At 29.4% G+C, this 21,307-nt stretch overlaps 1 protein-coding gene across 1 annotated transcript in view; it reads right to left on the bottom strand.

Annotated features, from left to right (window-relative positions):
- The window catches only part of LOC135961448 (5-hydroxytryptamine receptor 2A-like), a 158,896-nt gene extending 143,200 nt beyond the window's left edge, over nucleotides 1-15,696 (bottom strand). The window contains exons 1-2 of the mRNA XM_065512948.1: nucleotides 15,601-15,696; nucleotides 10,467-10,997 (exon numbers count right to left, since the gene is read on the bottom strand). Coding sequence (XP_065369020.1) covers nucleotides 10,467-10,997; nucleotides 15,601-15,643 — 574 coding nt within the window. The 5' untranslated portion in view covers nucleotides 15,644-15,696. The remainder of the gene's footprint in view (nucleotides 1-10,466; nucleotides 10,998-15,600) is intronic.
- Between the last annotated feature and the right edge of the window lie 5,611 nt (nucleotides 15,697-21,307).

Raw genomic sequence — 21,307 nt, 5'->3', positions numbered from 1 at the left:
ATTAAATGTGTCCTTTTTTGTAAATAATATAGATTTGTATTAAAAGCTGTGTAGCTGAATTTTATTATACATATTTTAGTTTTATACTCTTTTTGCTCGTATTTTCCTTTCAAATTATTTGTTTTGTTTGCGTGTGCTTGAGTAAAAGTGTATAAGTACGAAAGCAAATATAGCAAATGTTTGTAAATATCTACCCAACAGTTCTGAAGTTTATACCCCTCCCAAACAATCTATCATATAGTAAATTGGCATTTTTACTGACTCTAATTCAATTAGTACCATACGAATTGAAGCCAAGAAACCTTGAAAGACGATTTTGCATGTCCGAAATGCTGCTTGAATGCTATAAAAGAAAATCATTATTGCACCGAATTATTACATGAGTTGAAAAATTAATACATTATAATAACCCGAAGCGTAAGAGTGTGACAGCAAATGCAAATAGCCATGGTGCTCAGTGGGAGCAAATATGAGCTGCTCAAATCACACCAGACCATCACAGGGAACCTGATTCGTTTGAAGCGAGCATCTACCGAAAACACTCTAAATAAGACATGAAACCGTAATATTCCAAAGGAAGTAGAACATAGTTCTTCATATCTTTGAATCCAAAACTATTTAATAACACCCTGCTAAAAAATAACACTTTTTATCAGAATTTGAAAAGCGACCTAATGATTATTGTAGACCTAGGAGCAGTGTTGCCAGTTTAGCCTTTTTGAGGCTAAATTTAGCCTTTTTATTTACTATTTAGCCTCGAAATTTTGGTTTTAGCTTCGTGGCTTTTTTCTAGCCTTTTCTTAATTTCAAAATAGCCTTTTTTGAAATTAAAAAAGGCTAAAAATTTCGAGACTAAAGAGTAAATAAAAAGGCAAAATTTATATTTGTGAACTAGTTTCATATTAACTCATTACTGATTTTCATTTAGCTTTTCAACATACTTAAGAATTGTGCAGTATTAAAAGAACAAATAAAAATTGCCAATATCAAGTGGTTCAAAATGAAATAGAGTATTTTATATCTGAAAGCTTAAATGTCTAGCAAATTCTCTTTCAAGACAAAATTGTTATTACACATTATATTCATCATTATATAATGGACAAGAGCCCCACAAACTCTTGAAGGCTTGTGATACTCGATGGCGATCAATAGCCGTTAAACGTCTTGTGGATCTATGCTTCGAGTTAAAACCCATTTTGTTTTAATTTCGTCAAACCAGCAATTCTAAAAAGCCAAACTTTTAAGTAATTAATACACTGATTATAATTTGGCGTACCATCTTTTTTTAAAACCAGTATTGCACAAAGTACAAAAAGTAAATAAATCATTTGCTGTTTTCTGATTTAAAATTCAAGAAATTTGATCCATTATCGTCGCCAATTGAAAATTGTTTAATGTTTTTGACACATTTTTCATACTAAGTAGTTTGATGAATGAGATATAAAATAAAGAACGTTTTAATTAGTGAAGATTATGACAAAAATAATACGACAAATTAAACTAATTGAGCAATTGCGACAAAGATTACCATATGAAAACTCTACGCAAAATCAATTTTTTTCCCGTTGATAATAAAGTAGTAAAACCAAAAAAATATATATTATGTCATATTGATAGTGAAAATTTAAAGTGCTAATAAAATTACGAAGCTTAAGGCTCAGGGGCAGAATATATTAAACTACAAATGGACAAATATAGAACCAACAATGTCCATTTTCTGACATGGTTAATCTAGTATTTAACTTTTTAGTACTTCCTTTAAATAAAGCAGATGAATTTTATGAACATATTTTCTAATTTTTTATTTAAAAATAAATATAAACCAAAATTCTTAATTTATAATATTTTAGCTTTTTTTTTGCTTTTTTTCTAAAGCTTTTTCTGGCCTTTTTTTGAAGCCAATATAGCTTCTTTTTTCGCCAGCTCCTGGCAACACTGCCTAGGAGAGGTCATACTAAAGCGTTTTCAAAGATTTTGAAACACTGTTTTAGGGTAGGTCGTAGTACATTGGTACCTCTAACTCACACATTTTGAAACCGATTTCAAAATTTTAAAAAAATTATAAATAGGCAAAGAATTAATCTTGAATTTATTTTTCGTAATTTTTCAAATTCATCAATAGTTATTATACCCTTAACCTTCGTGAGAAGCGTATATATAAGTTTTTCATTCTGTTTGTAATTTCCGCAATATAATTTTCAGACCCTATAAAGTATATATATTCTGGATCCTTATAGATAGCGAAGTCGATTAAACCATGTCCGTCTCACTGTCTATTGAAATCAACTTCCCGAAGCCCCAAAATAACTTATATACACGATTGATACATCAATATCCCCGGAATTTAATATCCCCCGCTATTTAAAATCGAGAAAATCGGTCTACATATGGCTGAGATATAAGGAAAGAACGAGGACAACCTTGATTTTTGACCTGTTTATGGATTACTAAGTCCTTAATCTAGGCAATATGGATATCTAATGATAGATATTTATTTGCAACGATGTATATAAGTAAGTTGGCCCTACAATGGGTCAAAATCGGAAAAAATATTTTTAACCCGATTTTTTTTTTCACCAAAAGTTTTTTTTCGCTAAATATTAAAACAAAAAATAAATTTTTAAAATTAAAAAAAAAAAATTTAAATTTAAAAAAAAAATTTTAAAATTTTAAAATTTAAAAAGAAAATTTTTTAAAAAACAATTTGGAATTTTTTTTCCAAACAATTAAAAAAACATCTTTGGAACAAAAATAAATTTTGTTTACCTAAAAATATTTAAAATTTTTATTATGAAGTAGAATTTGGTGAAGGGTATATAAGATTCGGCACAACTGAATATAGCTCTCTTACTTGTTTTTTTTTGACAATGTTTTAAAGACAATTTGATATAGACAAAAATTAAACATTAGTTGTTAAAATCGGTTTATATTTGCAAAAGTTCAAAAAAATGTACTTTGTAAATTAAAAATTGTATAAATATTTATACCCTACACCATCATAGTGGGGAGGGTATAATGCGTTTGTGTAGATGTTTGTAATGCCCAAAAATATTAGTCTAACACCCACCTTAAAGTATACCGATCGACTTAGAATCAAATTCTGAGTCGATTAAACGATATCCGTCCGTCTGGCTGGCTGGCTGGCTGGTCGGTAGGCTGGCTGTCCATGTAAACATTGTGCGCAGAGTACAGGTCGCAATTTTGAAGATATTTCGATCAAATTTAGTACATATTATTTTTTCGGCCCAAGGACCAAGCCTATTGAAACTGGTCTCCTTGGTTATAAAATTTTTGTAGTAGGACTGATTTTTCTAAGTTTTTAGTGCAAAAGAAAGGCCAATGTTATTCTTTGGAGCAGATTCTAGATCAGTGGTCCTCACTCAAAGCTATCAGGGTCTGAACGATTGACTTTATTTTGCATTATTCAAGGCCAAATTTAAGAACTGAAGGGTACGCCCTTTTACTCACAATCAAGTATATTCGATTGTGAGTGTTTGTATAATCTATTCCCAGCGGGAAAAATATGCAGTAAAGAGGCCTTCTTAAAGGCATTGGACATGCAGCCACATAACCAATTTATTGAAATTTTAGACGAAGTGACACTGGGAGCCAAGGACTTGCATAGTCGCTTCTGCATGTCCACCTTGTGTTCTTAACGTGTCAAATAAATTAGGGAAAACTTAATAACTCGCAGATAATTTAACTAACATAGAAATTCATAAAAAAAGCATGTTGCCTACATAACACCATATTTATGAATGTAAATAACAGTGCTAGGTAAATTCTCAGCGAATTGTTAAGTTTTCCCTAATTTAGTTGACACGTAAAAAACACTAGGTAGACATGTTACATATCAATGGATAGAGGATTTTGTCTACTTTTCAAAAATGTATATAACTTTTGAGAATTAAAAAATTCATGGAATACTTTTTTGAAAAATATGACAAAAAATGCTTTTTATTGAGTTTTTGCATAGATAAAAATATTTCAAATTGAAATAAAATTTTGATTTATGAATATTTTTTAATGAAATTTTACATTTATATAGATTTTTTTATTGAAAATGGAAAAATAAAAACAATTTTTGAAATTTATAATCAGGAATCCCGAAATTGCCAAAAAAACTATTGAAAAATTCCAAAAATGGTATTTTTTCGGTTTTTGGCTATAATATCCATACCACGAGCGGGGTTATCGGAACCCTTTACAAAATGATTAAGAACATATTGGGCCATCTAAAATAGGTTACTATACATATTTTGATATCGTGTATGGGATTTGAGAATTTTTGCCCTAAAGTTGAATTTTACAGAAAAAATAGGCATTTTTTGAATGGACCTGGTCCCCTAGGTATCAAAAAGTATAAATTTTTTTTCATTTAAAATATTTGACGTAAAGTTAGCTTTTCAAAAAGTACAAATTCATTATACATCCTCTTAGAAATTTTTTAGATAACTTAAAAAGAATAAAAGTACTTTTTTCGCCAAAAAATTGCGAAAAATCACCTTTTTTAATTTTTTTAAATTCAAATGCATGTTACTTTGTTACTCAGTCATGATTTTTAAACATTTCTTTCTTTATTTGATATGTACATCTATTGTTAATCCTATAAAAGAAAAATGGATAAAATCGGGATGGAACCGTGGTTACCAAAAAACTGGAGTATGGTGGGTAAAAATGTTAAAAATTAAATTTTCAAATACGAATATCTCCTAAGAGATTCTATATTTTTTTAAAATCAGAACACAGACGAAGAAATAGGATCATTTTAAAAATTGAACATACCCGAGGTGTCCTACTTTGGGAACCCCTGGTCCCGCTCTTGGTGGGCTCATGAGATCAATTCAAAACTTAAACTCGACTACACTTACTCTCTCTGCGCATGTGAAATTTCATTCAAATCGGAGTAAGGGTTTAGAAGTTACAGATTTATTTCCCTCTTTTTTTTATTCTCATACCACTGTGCGTGGGCACAGTGTTATAGAGAGACAACATATAGGAATAGTTGCAAAACCAATCATGTTTAAATTGTTAAAAGTTTAGGTTGTTAGGCTTTATTTTACATTGCTATTTTGAATATGTATGCATGAAATTTTTAAGAAGGAGAAGCAAATTCCTTCCAGAACATTTTCTGCGAGAAAGCAGAAGGCCTACAGAGTGAAGCCCTATAATGTTTTCCCTCTGGTTTTCAATGATTATGTATATTTGTAATTTAATTTTATAGATTTCTCTCACTTACTCTCTCTCTCTCTTTCTCTAGTACTCACAGTGAATTGATTCACGCATTTAATTCAACAAGACCAAAGACAATATAAAACAACTGAATAAATACGAACACAAGTATCGAAAAAGCAAAGAGAATGTAATGAAATGGATTGAATTGAACCTGAAGTTGTATCTAAAATTAATGAAATCAATTTATTTTTACAAAAACAAATAGCAAAAAAAACGTAATAAAATAAAACATTCAATGACAACAATATATAGAAGCAGAGAGTGGTAAATTCGAATCATTTAAAATTTAATCAAGATGAAAAAGTTGAAAAATGTTAAATTAATAAAATACAAAAACATCAACAATTACAATCATGAATGACATTCAAAAGGATAAAACACATTAAAATAAATAAATAATTTTAGAATCTATAAGAGCGTACTTATAGTTATTAAAAAAATTTAAGAGTGTTTTAAAACATTTCCTATATTTTAAGCTTAAAGTTCAATTTGAAACAAATTGAAAATCAATTAAAAACTGTATTGCAAAATTACCACATAATTTGCCAACAGTCATGTGCTTGAAGGATTTCAAAAGATTGCCTCACACACAGATCCACACTCAAGCAAATGTGTTAAGGATTTTTAATTATTATTACATTTTATTTTATTTTATGTTTTCTTATTCTCTTTGGCTTTAAATCAATTACATCAATGACATGAAAAATTAAATGTTTTTCTTTCTGCTGAACAACAGCAGCAGAAAAATGTTGAAGAAATGTATGTTTTCTTTTTTTTTAAATTAAATAAAATACTTGTATCTACAAACAAGAAAAACACCTACACCCAACCAATATACATCGTATACATATAGAGAGAGAATATCATTGATAATTCAATATGTATCATTAATTTTAAGTAGAGAAAATAAAAGAAACACCAACATCTGCTGGATGTTGTTGGATGGAAGAAATTAATACTCTACCTCATGTCAATTTCATGCAACTCTTTAATCAATGTAATTCAAGCGCTACTTAATGTAAAACCAATTTGTTGCTTCTTGTTTTTCCCTTTGTAATCCAATATTCTTTTCGCTGTGTTTTAAGTGAAAATTTTAAATTGAAAAATATTTACTAAGTCGCAGAAGGAAAGAAAACGTAACTAACTGTATATACACAATTATTTATAATGATGCCGGTGTTTGGTTAAACTAATCAGCTTGAGTAACGATAGCACTTACAGAGCGTAATTTTATATACATCACCATGAGTGGTAAGGGAATTTGTATGTAAACTCGATATTATGCCTGTAATTTCTATAATATTGAGTTGGAATCCAATAAAGTAGATAAATTCTGGAATCTTAAGACTCTCATCTGTCCGTATTTCGGTTGAAATCAACATTCCGAAGGACCAACGTAACCCATATCTTGGATATAAACTCTCACAAAACTGATCGATAATAACAAATATTTACTAAATTACGGAACTTAGACAAATTCGAAAATTCTCAGGATTTTAATTAATTGCGTTTAAAAGTTATGAGCAGTAAACCAAAAAATGTTGAGACGAACTATGAAGTTGATATTCTTGATACAATGTATTACCAAAAAAAAAGCTTTGGAATTTAATTGATAAGATCTGATAAACGTCTATACATAGCTTAAGGGAGAAAGTATATTTTTTGTAATAGTCACGGTTTGGTAGTGTACAACATTTTAATACAATTTATATTTATACCCTACACCACCATAGTGGGAAGGGTATTATGCGTTTGTGCAGATGTATGTAACGCCCAAAAATATTAGTCTAACACCCACCTTAAAGAATACCGATCGTCTTAGAATCACTTTCAGTGTCGATTAAACGATGTCCGTCCGTCCGTCCGTCTGGCTGGCTGGCTGGCTGTCCATGTAAACCTTGTGCGCAGAGTACAGGTCGCAATTTTGAAGATGTTTCGATCAAATTTGGTACATATTACTTTTTCGGCCCAAGGACCAAGCCTATTGAAACTGGCTGAAATCGGTCCATTATTTCACCTAGCCCCCATACAAATGTCCTTCCGAAATTGGACTTTATCGGTCATAAATGTTTAATTTATAAATGTATCTCCACAAATTGCGCTCCAAATAACTTTTATATATACAAAATTTATGCCACTAAATTTTGTTACGATCGGTCCATAATTAGTCATAGCTCCCATATAGAACCGCTTCCGAAAATCACTTTAACGTGCATAAATCGCTTAAAAATGTTGGTATACACACAAACTTTAACATAGTAACAAACTTTAATTTAGTAAATATAGACATAAATCACACGGCCTAATTTCATGGTGATCGGTCCATAATTGGTCATAGCCCCCATATAAGGCCCACTTCCGAAAACCACTCAAAAATATGAATTATTGAAATTTTAAAAGAAAAATGTTTTTGCTCTTTTACTTAGTGTAGGGTATTATATGGTCGGGCTTGACCGACCATACTTTCTTACTTGTTTTTAGTGTAGAGACATAAAATTGATAGTTACGCATTAATTTGCAACCCTAAGAATCAATCTGAAGTTATATATTAGAAAACAGAAAACAACCAATTTGTGACCAAAAACTAAATTTCCTCGAAATTCTGATGCGCTAAGAAGAAGTGTTTTCGAGCTTATGTTTTGAATTTGTACCAAATTCCAAATACATCTCAACATTTTTACCTACTCTACTCCCGTTTTTTGATAACAGTGGGTCCAAATACTTCCCGATTTTCTCCATTTTTCATTTGTTGGACTAACAACTGATGAATTATTCTCAACTCTAAGCTATCCTGTAGCCCGAATATCCATGGGAGAGCGTCCAAAGCTGCTATCGGTATTTATGCCTGCAGAAGGGCCATTAGGAAGACCTGGGGAATTAGTCCTAGTACTACGAAATGGTAGTAAAGCCCATACTAATGTATGGAGCACTAGTATGGTGAAAGGCTCTAAGTAAATCCACCTATTGATGATTGAGAGAATCCTGCGAATCTCTACAATAATGATTACGCCAAAAGAGGCTCACGTCTACCAGGTGATAAGATCGATATTCTGGTGTAAATTATTCATGCAGCGTAAATTATTTGAGTCTTGTCAGCTCAGATGGTCTAATCTAACAAATTGCTCGATATCGAGGCTCACTTGGCCCATTCTTGACCATCATAGGTCAATGTCTCTCACGGGCTAGGCGGCGAGCTCTGATATCAGTGCTGACTGGGCACTGCTTGATTGGTGCTCATGCTAGGAGACTAAATACTCCATATAATGACTTTTGTAAAAGTTGCCATGATGAAGACGAGGAGGAAACTGTTGAACATCTCCTCTGTCTTTGCCTTGCTCTATAGGGGATTCGGAATGCGACAATAGGCAGACTTTTTTTGGACGGCCTAGCTGGTCTATCTACTGTGGATGTCAGGAAGATAACTCCGTTCAACAAAAAAATATTTGGTTTTTGGTAAGAATTTTGCTGAATTCCCAATTAATGATAAATTTATTGTTGGGGGATAAGCTAGTTCCTACGCGAATTTCACTGGTTGCTTAGGCCAGATCATCAGGAAACCTTTTCCCAAAAGGCTTTAGAAAAACTAAAGATATTAAAGTTTATGTTTATTATATTATAGTTTATTATAAGGCCTTGTATTTTTAATTATATAGATGTTCAAAAAAAAAAAGGCCAATAAGTCGATCGTATGTATACTTTTGTAACGGTGTGTATGTGTATTTATCTATGATTAATGTTTTTTTTAATTGAAATCTGTTTAAAAGAGCTTAGTACAATTTATCGACTGACTTCATAGATGAATTTGTAAATAATTAAAAACAAATCAAAAACAAAATGCATGATAAAAAATATTTTCATTCAATGAGTGAATTTAAATTCATTGCGCAGATAAAAGTTTCTTTATAAATATTGTAGTATGATTTGAATTCATTTGCCCAATTCACAATTGGTGTCGTAGCGTTGTATCGTTGTGTGTCGTATTTTTTTATTAATGTTTTGTTTTTGTTTCGAAAAATTTGTTTGAAAAATATTTATGACATACAATGCTACAACACTACGACACCAATTGTTAATTGGGCAATTGATTTCAATTTATAACATTTATAAATAATTTCTTAAATAGTATGATTTTTTTCATATTTGTTGTTTTTAAATAAAATTTAGGATTTTCATTTATATTTTTATGTTACTAAAAATTTTTGGAAAAGCGTTATTGAGAAAACAAACCTAAGGTTTAGGTCTGTTTTCAAAAAGCTATGTCTTGAAACAACAACTAGTTTTAGAAGTCTCGTGAATAATCTAATGTAAATACTAGAATGTTCTATTTCAACAATGATCACCTAGAGCTTCACAGTTAATGTTGCCATACTTATAGACAATGTTAATAACAGCGTGTTATCAACATTGTTGATAGAAGCCTGTTACAAACAGTTGTTACAGACCGTTAAATTCAAATTGATATTGCAATTCCGAAGCAATATTTATGAAAATATTTATTAAAAAATTCATTACAATTATTTCTTTCTTCAGATTATGAATTAATTTTATAATGAATGATTGCTTTTCAAATAAAATTTTTTGAATGAAACTAGGGAATAGTTGATGGTTTATTTCATGAAATGGAGCAATTTTTTAGTTTTGAATTCTACTTAATTAAATCAATGTTCTATTTGACGCAAACATGAAACTTTAGAAAAAGTGTTCAACACCTAAACGTTATTCCATAGTTTGTTCAGCATTTGGATGATGGAAACCTTGGGAGCACCGAAAATCCAAACAAAGTGCAAAATAAGGGCCACCCTAGTGCACGAATAATATAGATAAGTAATTTTCAAATTCAACACCATATACATATGTGTATAAAGATAGAAAAGAAAAAGCCATAACACCCAATTTAGTGCTATGTATGTAAGTATTGTAGTCTACTTGACAGTTTTATTCCAAATGACTAGAAACATAAAAACACTTGTGTGTACTTACTTAAGCATAAATCCATACACTCTGGGTATACAAAAACATTCATAAAAACACTAACAAATATAAATACCAGGGTGTATTTAAATAAATACATATGTATGAATATTTAAACCATATAATTTGAAGAACAATTATAATGCTTCCTTTTTTTTTGGTTTTTAACACAATCAATAACTAAATTATAGTTTTAACATGAAAATAAAACCCAATATTATTGTTGAAATGCTTAATAAATTATTAACCATAACACTTACCTATAATGGTTATCAATATCATAAGACCCAATATAACAGATGTGGCAGCCATACGTATTAATTCCCCTAAATCTTCTGGGCTGGTCATATTCCCACTCGCCGTGCCATTGCTATAGGCATCACTTATATTGACTAGATCTGCCAGCAGACTAGTATCATTTAACAGGGTGTCATTGATTAACAGTGAGCCCAAATCTACAGCTACATTAGCAAACATACTGCTGTCGGGGGATGAGGGCAACATTAGCGTTGATGGCGAGGAATATGCGGATGATGCTGATGCCGCTGTTATAAGAGAATCAGAGGCAAATGCATTGCTATTACTGCTACCAAATATAGCAGTTGTGGCAGTGATTGTGGCAGCAGTTAAAGCAGCAGTGCCGCTTAGAGTATTTGTTATACGACTGCTGACATCATGACCAGATGATGTCGTTATTGTTGTGGCGGCTGTGGCAGATGAATAGGCGGCTGATGATATGACATAGGTATTGGGATTTTTGTCATTTGCAATGAATATGTAATCCAAGGCATCTGAAAGAGATAAAAATAGAAACAAGAGCATGAAGTATTAGTAGGTATATGTATTATTAAGATTCGTTAGTTTAGTTAGCAAATGTGCTATGACCACTTTTTATGAAAATTTAGATTTTAATGAAAATGTTAGAGTAAGTAACAATCCATAAACATTTATTTAAAAAACATTTACAATTACTTTGATTTTTCGGATTGTAACACTTTGGTATGCACAATACTAAGTTCAAACGTGCTAAGTCCACTTTTTTTTAATTGTATAATTACACAATGCTACGATGGAAAAAAAACTTGGAAAACGGCCTAGCGTGGGTTATAGGTCTTGCTGAGTACACTACAAATTGTCTCTAACAATTTCAGAAACACCCTCAAATTCAGAAGTTATTCTGAAATTAGAAAATGTTTTAAATCCCAAAAGGGGTCTTACAGGTGAACAACGCACTTCCTCTCTACTAAGATTACATAGTTCAACAGCAAAAAAATTCTTGAATAACCACTACAGAGACTTGATACACCATTGCTACCAAAGCACAAAAATGGTAAAATTTTTCAATTCTATTGAGAGATTTATTTTTTTTAATTTTTAATTAAAATTATAAATTTTGTTAGACGTTTTTCCACATAATTAATAATAACTAAAAAAGGTTAGTCCGATGTTATTAAATAAACTTAGAAAAGTTGAGATTTACGTAGCCTTTAAGCCGTTTATAATGCGTTTAGGAGTTTTAATAACAAATTGAAGCAAATAATATATTTTTTACGTGAAAATAGCAAATTTTTTGTTGTGAAAAAATAATGAAAAATCTAAAACGGCAGAAATTGTTCCGATTTATACTTTATCGCAATGCCACATATAATGAGAACAAAATAAGATATCGATCATAAATATAAATTTATTATTTTCAAACTTATTCACAATTAAAAGAATCCGCTCATATGTTTTTACGTGAAAGTAATTAATTTTTTTTGTTTTTAAAAAAACATGAAAATTTGAAATTCATAAAAAGTGATTAATTATTTTCGAATTAATTCACAATTAAGTGAATTCGCTAATTTTCACAAAAAAATTGTTTTTGTTTGACATACATAAAATTAAGTTGTTAATGATGTTCTTTTTTTGATAGATTGAACATTGATTTGCAAATTTTCATATATGGGGCATTTCATGTCAAGTGAACCAACTTTTGAAATCGATGTTTAAATAGCTTATTCTTCCATCTGTCGAAAAAAAATATTTAACCTTTATGTCAACAGTAGAACTGCTTTACGCACGTCAACAGCAACATACCTGGGGTGAATGGCTGCCGTTAGCATAAAAATACTAATATCTAACTCGTTTGTTGGAATTTCTGTATTATTATTTTTTTATTTTGTTAGAAATAGACAAAAGGTTAAAAAATTTTATGATAACCAGTTTTTACCCTTCCTTTTCATTGATTTTTGAAAAAAATGGTTGTTTTTGCAAAGATAAAAATTTTTTAAATTAAAATTTATTTTTTATTTATTAATAGTTTTTAATGAAATTTTACAGTTATATAGACTTCTTTATTATATATAGAAAAATAAAAACAAATTTTGAAATATATAATCAGGAATCCGTAATTCCCAAAAAAAGTTTTGAAAAATCCCAAAAATGGGATTTTTTAGTTTTTTTGCTATAATATATCAACACCAGGAGCGGGAACCCTTTACGAAATAATTAAGAACATATTTGGCCATCTAAAATAGGTTACTTTAGTTTGATATCGACTACGTGATCAGAGAATTTTTGCCCTAAATTTTAATTTTACATATTTATTTTCATTTAAAATATTTAGTGTAAAGTAGGCTTTTCAAAAAATCATCTTTGAAATTTTTTAGATAACTTAAAAATAAAAAAAATCCTTTTTTCCCAAAAACTATCGAAAAATCGCCTTTTTAAATTTTTTTTAAATTCAAATACATTTAAATTTGGAGACAGTCACGATTTTTAAATAACTCTTTTATTGTTTGACATATACATTTGTTGTTAGTCCAATAAAAGAAAAATGGAGAAATAGGGATATATTTGGTCCCGCTGTAATCAAAAATGTGGAGTAGGGTGGGTAAAAACGTAGAATTGAAATACTTTCAATTTTATCATTATATTTGCATGCGTTTTACTATGGCCGTTGACATAAAGGTTAAAAAATAAAAAAAATTTAATATTTTTTTTCCGAAATCAGGAAAAGACCTAAGCTTTCTTTTTAGCAAAAAAAAATTTTAAAAAAGGGCCCATATTGGAAAAAATTTAGATTTTGGAAAAAAAAATCAAAAATTATATGTTTTAAGTTATAAAATATTTATTTTGATAAATATCCCATTCGCATCTTCAAGGAAAATATCTTAGCTTTTGTTTGAGCTTAAACCAAAAATTAAAAAAGGGTCCATTTTGAAAAAAAGTCAAAAAACATTTATTTTAATAGATACCGAACTCGCATCCCACTAAGCGACCAAATAGGTCTTCAAGGAAAATATCTAAGCTTTACTTTAAGAAAAAACGGGGCCATTTTGAAAAAAAGTCAAAAAAGTTTTTGATTTCGGAAAAAAAAATATTAAAATTTTTGTATTTTTTAAATATTTTTTTTTGTTTCGAAAGATTGAAGAAAGAGCTATCTAAACTATTTGAGACATATTTTGCTAAGAACAACAGGTAATAAGTTACATGGATAAAAAACACCTGCTTGGCCAAAATGTGAAATTTTGAGAGAATTCTCGACCGATCTTGTTGAAATATTGTGTCTGAATTACTATCCAATAGAAATAATTGATGCAAATTTCATTCCGATAGACTATAGTTCAAAGTATCACTTTTTCCGTGCGAAATTAATAACTATTAAAGTATTCTACTGTTTGATACTAAAATTGGACCATAGGTAGAATTCGTATATTTTCAACAAATTTAAGAAAAAATTAAAGCGCAAAAATGCGCTGTATGAAATAAAGTGAAATAAATTCACAACATTTCAAAATATTTATTTCTTTTTATTTCAACTTTAACAAACGTTAAACATTTTTTTAAAAGCTTCTATAAGTTAAAGTTTTGTAATCAAAAGAAATTACTTTAAGGTTATATTTAAAAATTCTAATTTTTAATATAAAGGGAAATTGTTTCCAAATATTTAGGAAAGAAAAATTAAGTACTTACACGTCTCGTTGTTTTCCATTTTAAACATTATTTAAATTATTAAATTATTCACACACCTATGGTAGGTCAAGCCCGACCATATAATACCCTACACTAAGTAAAAGAGCAAAAACATTTTTCTTTTCAAATTTCAATAATTTATATTTTTGAGTGATTTTCGGAAGTGGGCCTTATATGGGGGCTATGTCTAATTATGGACCGATCACCATGAAATTAGGTCGTGATTTATGTCTATCGTGTGATTTAAGTTTACTATGTTGAATTTTGTGTGTATACCAACATTTTTTAGCGACTTATTCACGTTAAAGTGATTTTCGGAAGCCGGTCTATATGGAAGCTATGACTAATTATGGACCAATCGTAACAAAATTTGGTGACATGCATTTTGTATATATAAAACTTATTTGGAGCGCAATTTGTGGAGATACATTTATAAATAAACATTTATGACCGATAAAGTCCAATTTCGGAAGGACATTTGTATGGGGGCTAGGTGAAATAATAGACCGATTTCAGCCAGTTTCAATAGGCTTGGTCCTTGGGCCGAAAAAATAATATGTTCCAAGTTTGATCGAAATATCTTCAAAATTGCGACCTGTACTCTGCGCACAACGTTTACATGGACAGCCAGCCAACCAGCCAACCAGCCAGACGGACATCGTTTAATCGACTCAGAAAGTGATTCTAAGTCGATCGGTATACTTTAAGGTGGGTGTTAGACTAATATTTTTGGGAGTTACAAACATCTGCACAAACGCATAATACCCTCCCCACTATGGTGATGTAGGGTATAAATATATTTTCTACGAGAAAATAGCAAATTTTTTTGTTTTAAAAAAAAATTGTTGCCGTGTATTATTAATCATTATACATCATAACAAATATGTAATTGCATTATCAGATTTCCTAAATATTTAAAACAAAGGGTTTTGAAAGTTTTTTGTGTCTCCTCTAAAGTCAGTGAAAAGGGACTTAGCATGTTTGCACAATAAGCTAACTAACTGATTCAAATGGACTAGTCCGTGACTTATGAATAGAAGACGTAAAACGTAAATTGTTCTTTTTGTTACCAGTATTATAAAAGTAAAAGTTTTGTTTTACGAATTTCTTTATTAGAGCTACGACATCATAAAAATCTTTAGATTGAAAATTTCCAGCTTAGTTGCTACTGAAAATGATGTTTATGATATAGAGACATTGGGTACGTTGCCAATCTAAATAACTGCCCTCATATTGATTGTAAATTATATTCTTCTGCGGATGAATTTAAAAGAAACGTTTCATAAATTCTTTTATTGAAACTATTTAGTGACTTGTTTGGCAAGCAAAACTAAATAAATACTAAATTCTTGTAAAAATATCAGCAATAATAATAATAAGAAATTTATAACATGAAATAACAAACATTATTCGTATATATTGATATTGATAACTTACCATCAAAACTCGTTTTGTGTGCCATATTATTTAAGGCAGGCATATAAAACTTCCGCTTACAAAAATGTCAACTTCCGTTTGTTCGCTACAAAAAAAATACACACACCAAAAACCGTTTGTACTTGTTTGTAGGTTGGTTTTTTTTCCTTTCGTTGGTTTGGCTTCAAACAAGCGCTGTTTAGCAAACAAAAAATAAAAACTTTATTTAAAAACAGGAATTGCCAAGAATCCAAAAAATGTTGCAAACCGAAAAACAGCAAATAGCCATTCACGCGACAAAGCAATTATTTAAAGGTTTTTTCAGATTTATTTGACTAGATGGATTTTCATGGTAGCAGAAGGTAAAATAAAAAAAAACCTTAAACATTGTGTCGATGATGTGAACGATGATGTTACATTGGGTTTGACACCAGTTAGGAAAACGCACACTTTGTTCTATTATATTTGTCAGGATATTTAGTATGTTTTTTTACATTCCTTCCTGCTTGAATATTATTGCTTATTTTTTATTTTATTATTTATGCCAGTCAGCAAATATTTTATGTTTAGGGTTTCTTTTTTTATTTATTATTTATTTCTATACACCTAAGTATATAAATATACAAGTATTTTGATTTTCTTTTTTTTTACCTTTTTTCGTTTTTTTTTTCTCACTTTTATGAAACGTAATTCTACTAATGGCCCTTTAAGCTAAACCGGAAGTTGTAGTTAGATGGGTGTGCAAGAGAGTGAGAGAGAGACTGTGGGTGTGAGTGTGTTTGCGTGAGAGAGTACATACTTGTGTATTTGTAACAATTGTTAATCTAACGACTTTTTAAGTGTTTCAACTATATTTTGATTACTTGTTAGCTATGACTGTTTCTTTGAAAATTTGAGGCTTGTGCTGTTGCTATTGTTCTATTGCCGGTAGCTGGTGTTTCAATTACGTTTAATGTTCGCCAAATTAGTTCATACATATTAAAGCGGTCTTTTGTGTTTTTTTTTTTTATTTTTGTTTGTTTTGCTTTATTGAGTTTTCGTTCTTTTGTACATATGTTTTTGTTTATTCTATATTTTTTTTGCTGGCCTTATTAAATTTTAAATTATTTTTATTGTTATTTTGAGTTTTAGTCCTCAAAGTGAATTGTTGTTATAATTTAATTTTAATTTTTCTCTTTAATTAATATTTTTTTATTAAATTTTTTAGTAAGATTTTGTTTGTTGCCATATATATTGTATAATAATCGTATGCATGTGTGCCAAAGCATACGATTAATTCAAACGAATCAATGTGATCCTGGAGAGCGATTTTGAAAGTGTATGATCTGCAAGTAAAAGAAATGAGAATTTTCTTATTAAACTGAATTAAAAATTAAGTTAAGGGATTAACGATTTTTTATTGAATTTTATTTATAACTGTAATAATGAAGTTTAGACAAAATTCGTTTGATTAGACCCCTTTCACAAGTTGGTTTGTTTTCTCATTCATGGTTTAAAAAAAGAATAACAGACTTGCGCAACTAAATTGCCCAGTGTGAAAGGGATCTTATTTTGAAATAACAAAGTAAAAAAAGTTAGAATTCTATATTTGAATAAGCCGAATCATATATATCCACCACCAATAAGATTGTTGACGTTGATTGTTGTGCATTTTGTATAAAAGCTTTTATCTGGTTCGCCAATATTTTGGCAACATATGGATTCCGAGCCAAAAGAGCTGCTCATCACGAACGAATCAAGCCGATTTCGAATACTTTGTTCGAAAGTGAAGCGTATCACAGTGATGGCGTTCTGCATCGATCGAAAAGAATAGTAATCGGACGGGCAGTGTTGCCAGTTTAGCCTTTTTGAGGCTAAATTTAGCCTTTTTATTTACTCTTTAGCCTCGAAATTTTGGTTTTAACTTCGTGGCTTTTTTCTAGCCTTTTCTTAATTTCAAAATAGCCTTTTTTGAAATTAAAAAAGGCTAAACATTTCGAGACTAAAGAGTAAATAAAAAGGCTAAATTTATATTTGTGAACCATTTTCATTTTAATTCATTACTGATTTTCATTTAGCTTTTCAACATACTCAAGAATTGTGCAGTATTAAAAGAACAAATAACAATTGCCAATATCAAGTGGTTCAAAATGAAATAGAGTATTTTATATCTGAAAGCTTAAATGTCTAGCAAATTTTCTTTCAAGACAAAATTGTTATTACACATTATATTCATCATTATATAATGGACAAGAGCCCCACAAACTCTTGAAGGCTTGTGATACTCGATGGCGATCAATAGCCGTTAAACGTCTTGTGGATCTATGCTTCGAGTTAAAACCCATTTTGTTTTAATTTCGTCAAACCAGCAATTCCAAAAAGGCAAACTTTTAAATAATTAATACACTGATTATAATTTGGCGTACCATCTTTTTTTAAAACCAGTATTGCACAAAGTACAAAAAGTAAATAAATCATTTGCTGTTTTCTGATTTAAAATTCAAGGAATTTGATCCATTATCGTCGCCAATTGAAAATTGTTTAATGTTTTTGACACATTTTTCATTCTAGTTTGATGAATGAGAGATAAAATAAAGAACGTTTTAATTAGTGAAGATTATGACAAAAATAATACGACTAATTAAACTAATTGATATGAAAACTCTACGCAAAATCAATTTTTTTCCCGTTGATAATAAAGTAGTAAATCCAAAAAAAATATATTATGTCATATTGATAGTGAAAAATTAAAGTGCTAATAAAATTACGAAGCTTAAGGCTCAGGGGCAGAATATATGAAACTACAAATGGACAAATATAGAACCAACAATGTCCATTTTCTGACATGGTTAATCTAGTATTTAACTTTTTAGTACTTCCTTTAAGTAAAGCAGATGAATTTTATGAACATATTTTCTAATTTTTTATTTAAAAATAAATATAAACCAAAATTCTTAATTTATAATATTTTAGCTTTTTTTTGGCTTTTTTTCTAAAGCGGTTTAGCTTTTTCTGGCCTTTTTTTGAAGCCAATATAGCTTCTTTTTTCGCCAGCTCCTGGCAACACTGATTATAACTTTAATTCGAAACTCAAAAGCAAAACCTCCTATCTGAAATTCACCTTACTACTCACGGTGAGTGAATAATAAATACAAACAAAATAATTTTATATATAAATCACGTTTAATAGTCTTAAGAATTTTAAAAAGAATCACATATAGAATTTAAAGTAAAAATATTTGCAAAATTTTATTAAACTATGCAGCAGCACATAAAAACATAGATTATGTTGAATTTAAATTTTTGTATTTCTTTGCAGTGTCACAAAATATGCTTATGTTTACCATATATGTTTGGATTCACCATCAACGCATTTGGAACTTTGATATCCAATTTTATACAATTTGAAGAGCACACTCCCATCTAAATAAACATTATACAGCTTTATTTTCAGTTACCTGGGTGATTGCCTGCCAAGCTGATTTGATTCTGTTTATGATTTTGTCTATTAGTACAGTAAAAATTATCTGCTGCGAAATTTGAGACAAATCGGATAATTAGTAAAAACGTGTGCCGGAAATATATTGAAAGTAGGATGTAAACAGCGCTACTTTTTTTAAATTTGTTTATAAAATTTTGCTATTTCAAAAAAAGTACAATTGTTTAGACAATTTGACAACTTTCAACGGATTTCTGGGGTTCTCATTATCCTCAAATTTAGCAGTAGTTAATTTTAGTTAAATAATGAAATAAGTTACTTTCAATGCAATTTTATTTTTTAAGTGCCCGTCTAATGTATATGCTTGATAAATACTTAAGTAGATCATCACCCCAATATGCATAAATATCAAGTGCATATTTCCCAAGTATTATAGATTGTGTAATTTTTAAAAACACAAAAATATGTATGTGTTTTTTCCATACATAGAAAAAAGAACATTTCAATTCAAATATTTGTCACATATTGAACTGGTTTCAATCATGATACAATAATTGTAGAAGGTAGAATCACTAGGGAGAGTTTTCAATATTTAGCCCTATAACGTCAAACTTTGATTTTGATTTTTTTTTTCATATTTTTCTATATTTTCTTTTGTTTCACGTTACAAGAATTGTATAATTGAGAATTTATTTTCTACTGTGTGTACCTTATGTTGTTGTATCATGGTTTTAATTATTTCATAATTCAATCAAGTATTCATGTGCTCAAAAACAAAATTTTCTGATATTTTCTATTGAATTTTGAGTTTTGAATGTGATAATTTTGATATTTGAATATACAATTTTCGTTATTGTTTGAACTTCAAATACAAAAATTATTGAATAGATAATTTTCGTAATTGAAAAAACAAAAAATAACAAAAATGTGTTTTCAATTACAAAAATTATCTATGCAATAATTTTTGTATTTGAAGTTCAACCAATAACGAAAATTGTATATTTAAATATCAAAATTATCAAATTCAATAGAAAATATCAGAAAATTTTGTTTTTGAGCACATGAATACTTGATTGAATTATGAAATAATTGAAACCAGTTCAATATGTGACAAATATTTGAACTGAAACGGTTTAAGAAATAGTTTTTTCTGTGTATACACCCAATGAATTTTTTCATAAATAACTAAATTCTAGTTTTTACAAATTGTATACTCCGGAAAATTTATCACTCAGTAAAATGTTTCTCTCCAGAAAATATTTCTCAATGGAAATTGGTTTATCTAGAAACGTCTTTCTCTCTTCAAATTTTGTTTCTATCTGAAAATTCTCTCTAGAAAAAATATATTCTGTAAATTATTTCTATTTAGACAATTTTTCTCTCTCTCTCGTTTGAAAAGCTTCTCCCTCATAATCATAGACAACAACTAGATACGTAACTGAGAGCCAAAAACCTAAGTATGTTGTCAAAAACCTAATTCATGAGAATGTATTGCATGTACTTTGTGTGAAAAGAGAGTAATTTTTTCCCCTCTCATTCCGTTCTATGCGTTTCTTCTATGCTCATAATTTTCTAGAAAAACATTTCTGGATAGAAGAATTTTTCTCTGTGGAAAATATTGCTATCTAGAAAAATTCTCTATGATTGAAACCAGTTCAATATGTGACAAATATTTGAATTGAAACGGTTTAAGAAATAGTTTTTTTCTGTTTAGTGATAGATAGTTTTAAAAGTATTTGGCAGCGTTTGAATTTCTGACTAGAAATTAGGTAAAGTACATCAATTTAAGCTTTGCATGCATTTCTTCAGCACAGCTATTTACTATAAATATTTAACATGTTGACTAGGTACTTGTTTTGGTGACACATTTGGACCATAGACTCACTAGTGCATTTTAGTAATTATAGTCTCAACTTTTGGTACTTTTTTGAAATAGATTTCGAGTTGAGTTTTCCTTTATGCTTAAAAACTTTGCATTGAAAGCAAAAGTTAAATTTTGAGAATATAGCTGTACTTAAATTAGGCAACAATCCTCATTTAGGATTTATTAGAATCGAACCTTTTTATACCGTTCACCACAAGAGACAAGAGTATATATAAGTATATCATTCTTTTTCTTATAAATAGCGTAGTCGATATAGCCATGTCCGCCTGTCTGTTGTACCCAAATAACTTACATACATGATTCATACATCAATATATCCGCTATAGACCCACTTGGGCTGAGATATAGGGAAAATATCAGGATCTATATCTGGATTACTGAGTCATTAATATACCCAATATGGATATCTTATGGAAATAAATAAA

Source organism: Calliphora vicina, chromosome 5 (assembly GCF_958450345.1).
Source record: "Calliphora vicina chromosome 5, idCalVici1.1, whole genome shotgun sequence".
NCBI lineage: Eukaryota > Metazoa > Arthropoda > Insecta > Diptera > Calliphoridae > Calliphora > Calliphora vicina.
This window is presented reverse-complemented; position numbering and strand designations above follow the sequence as displayed.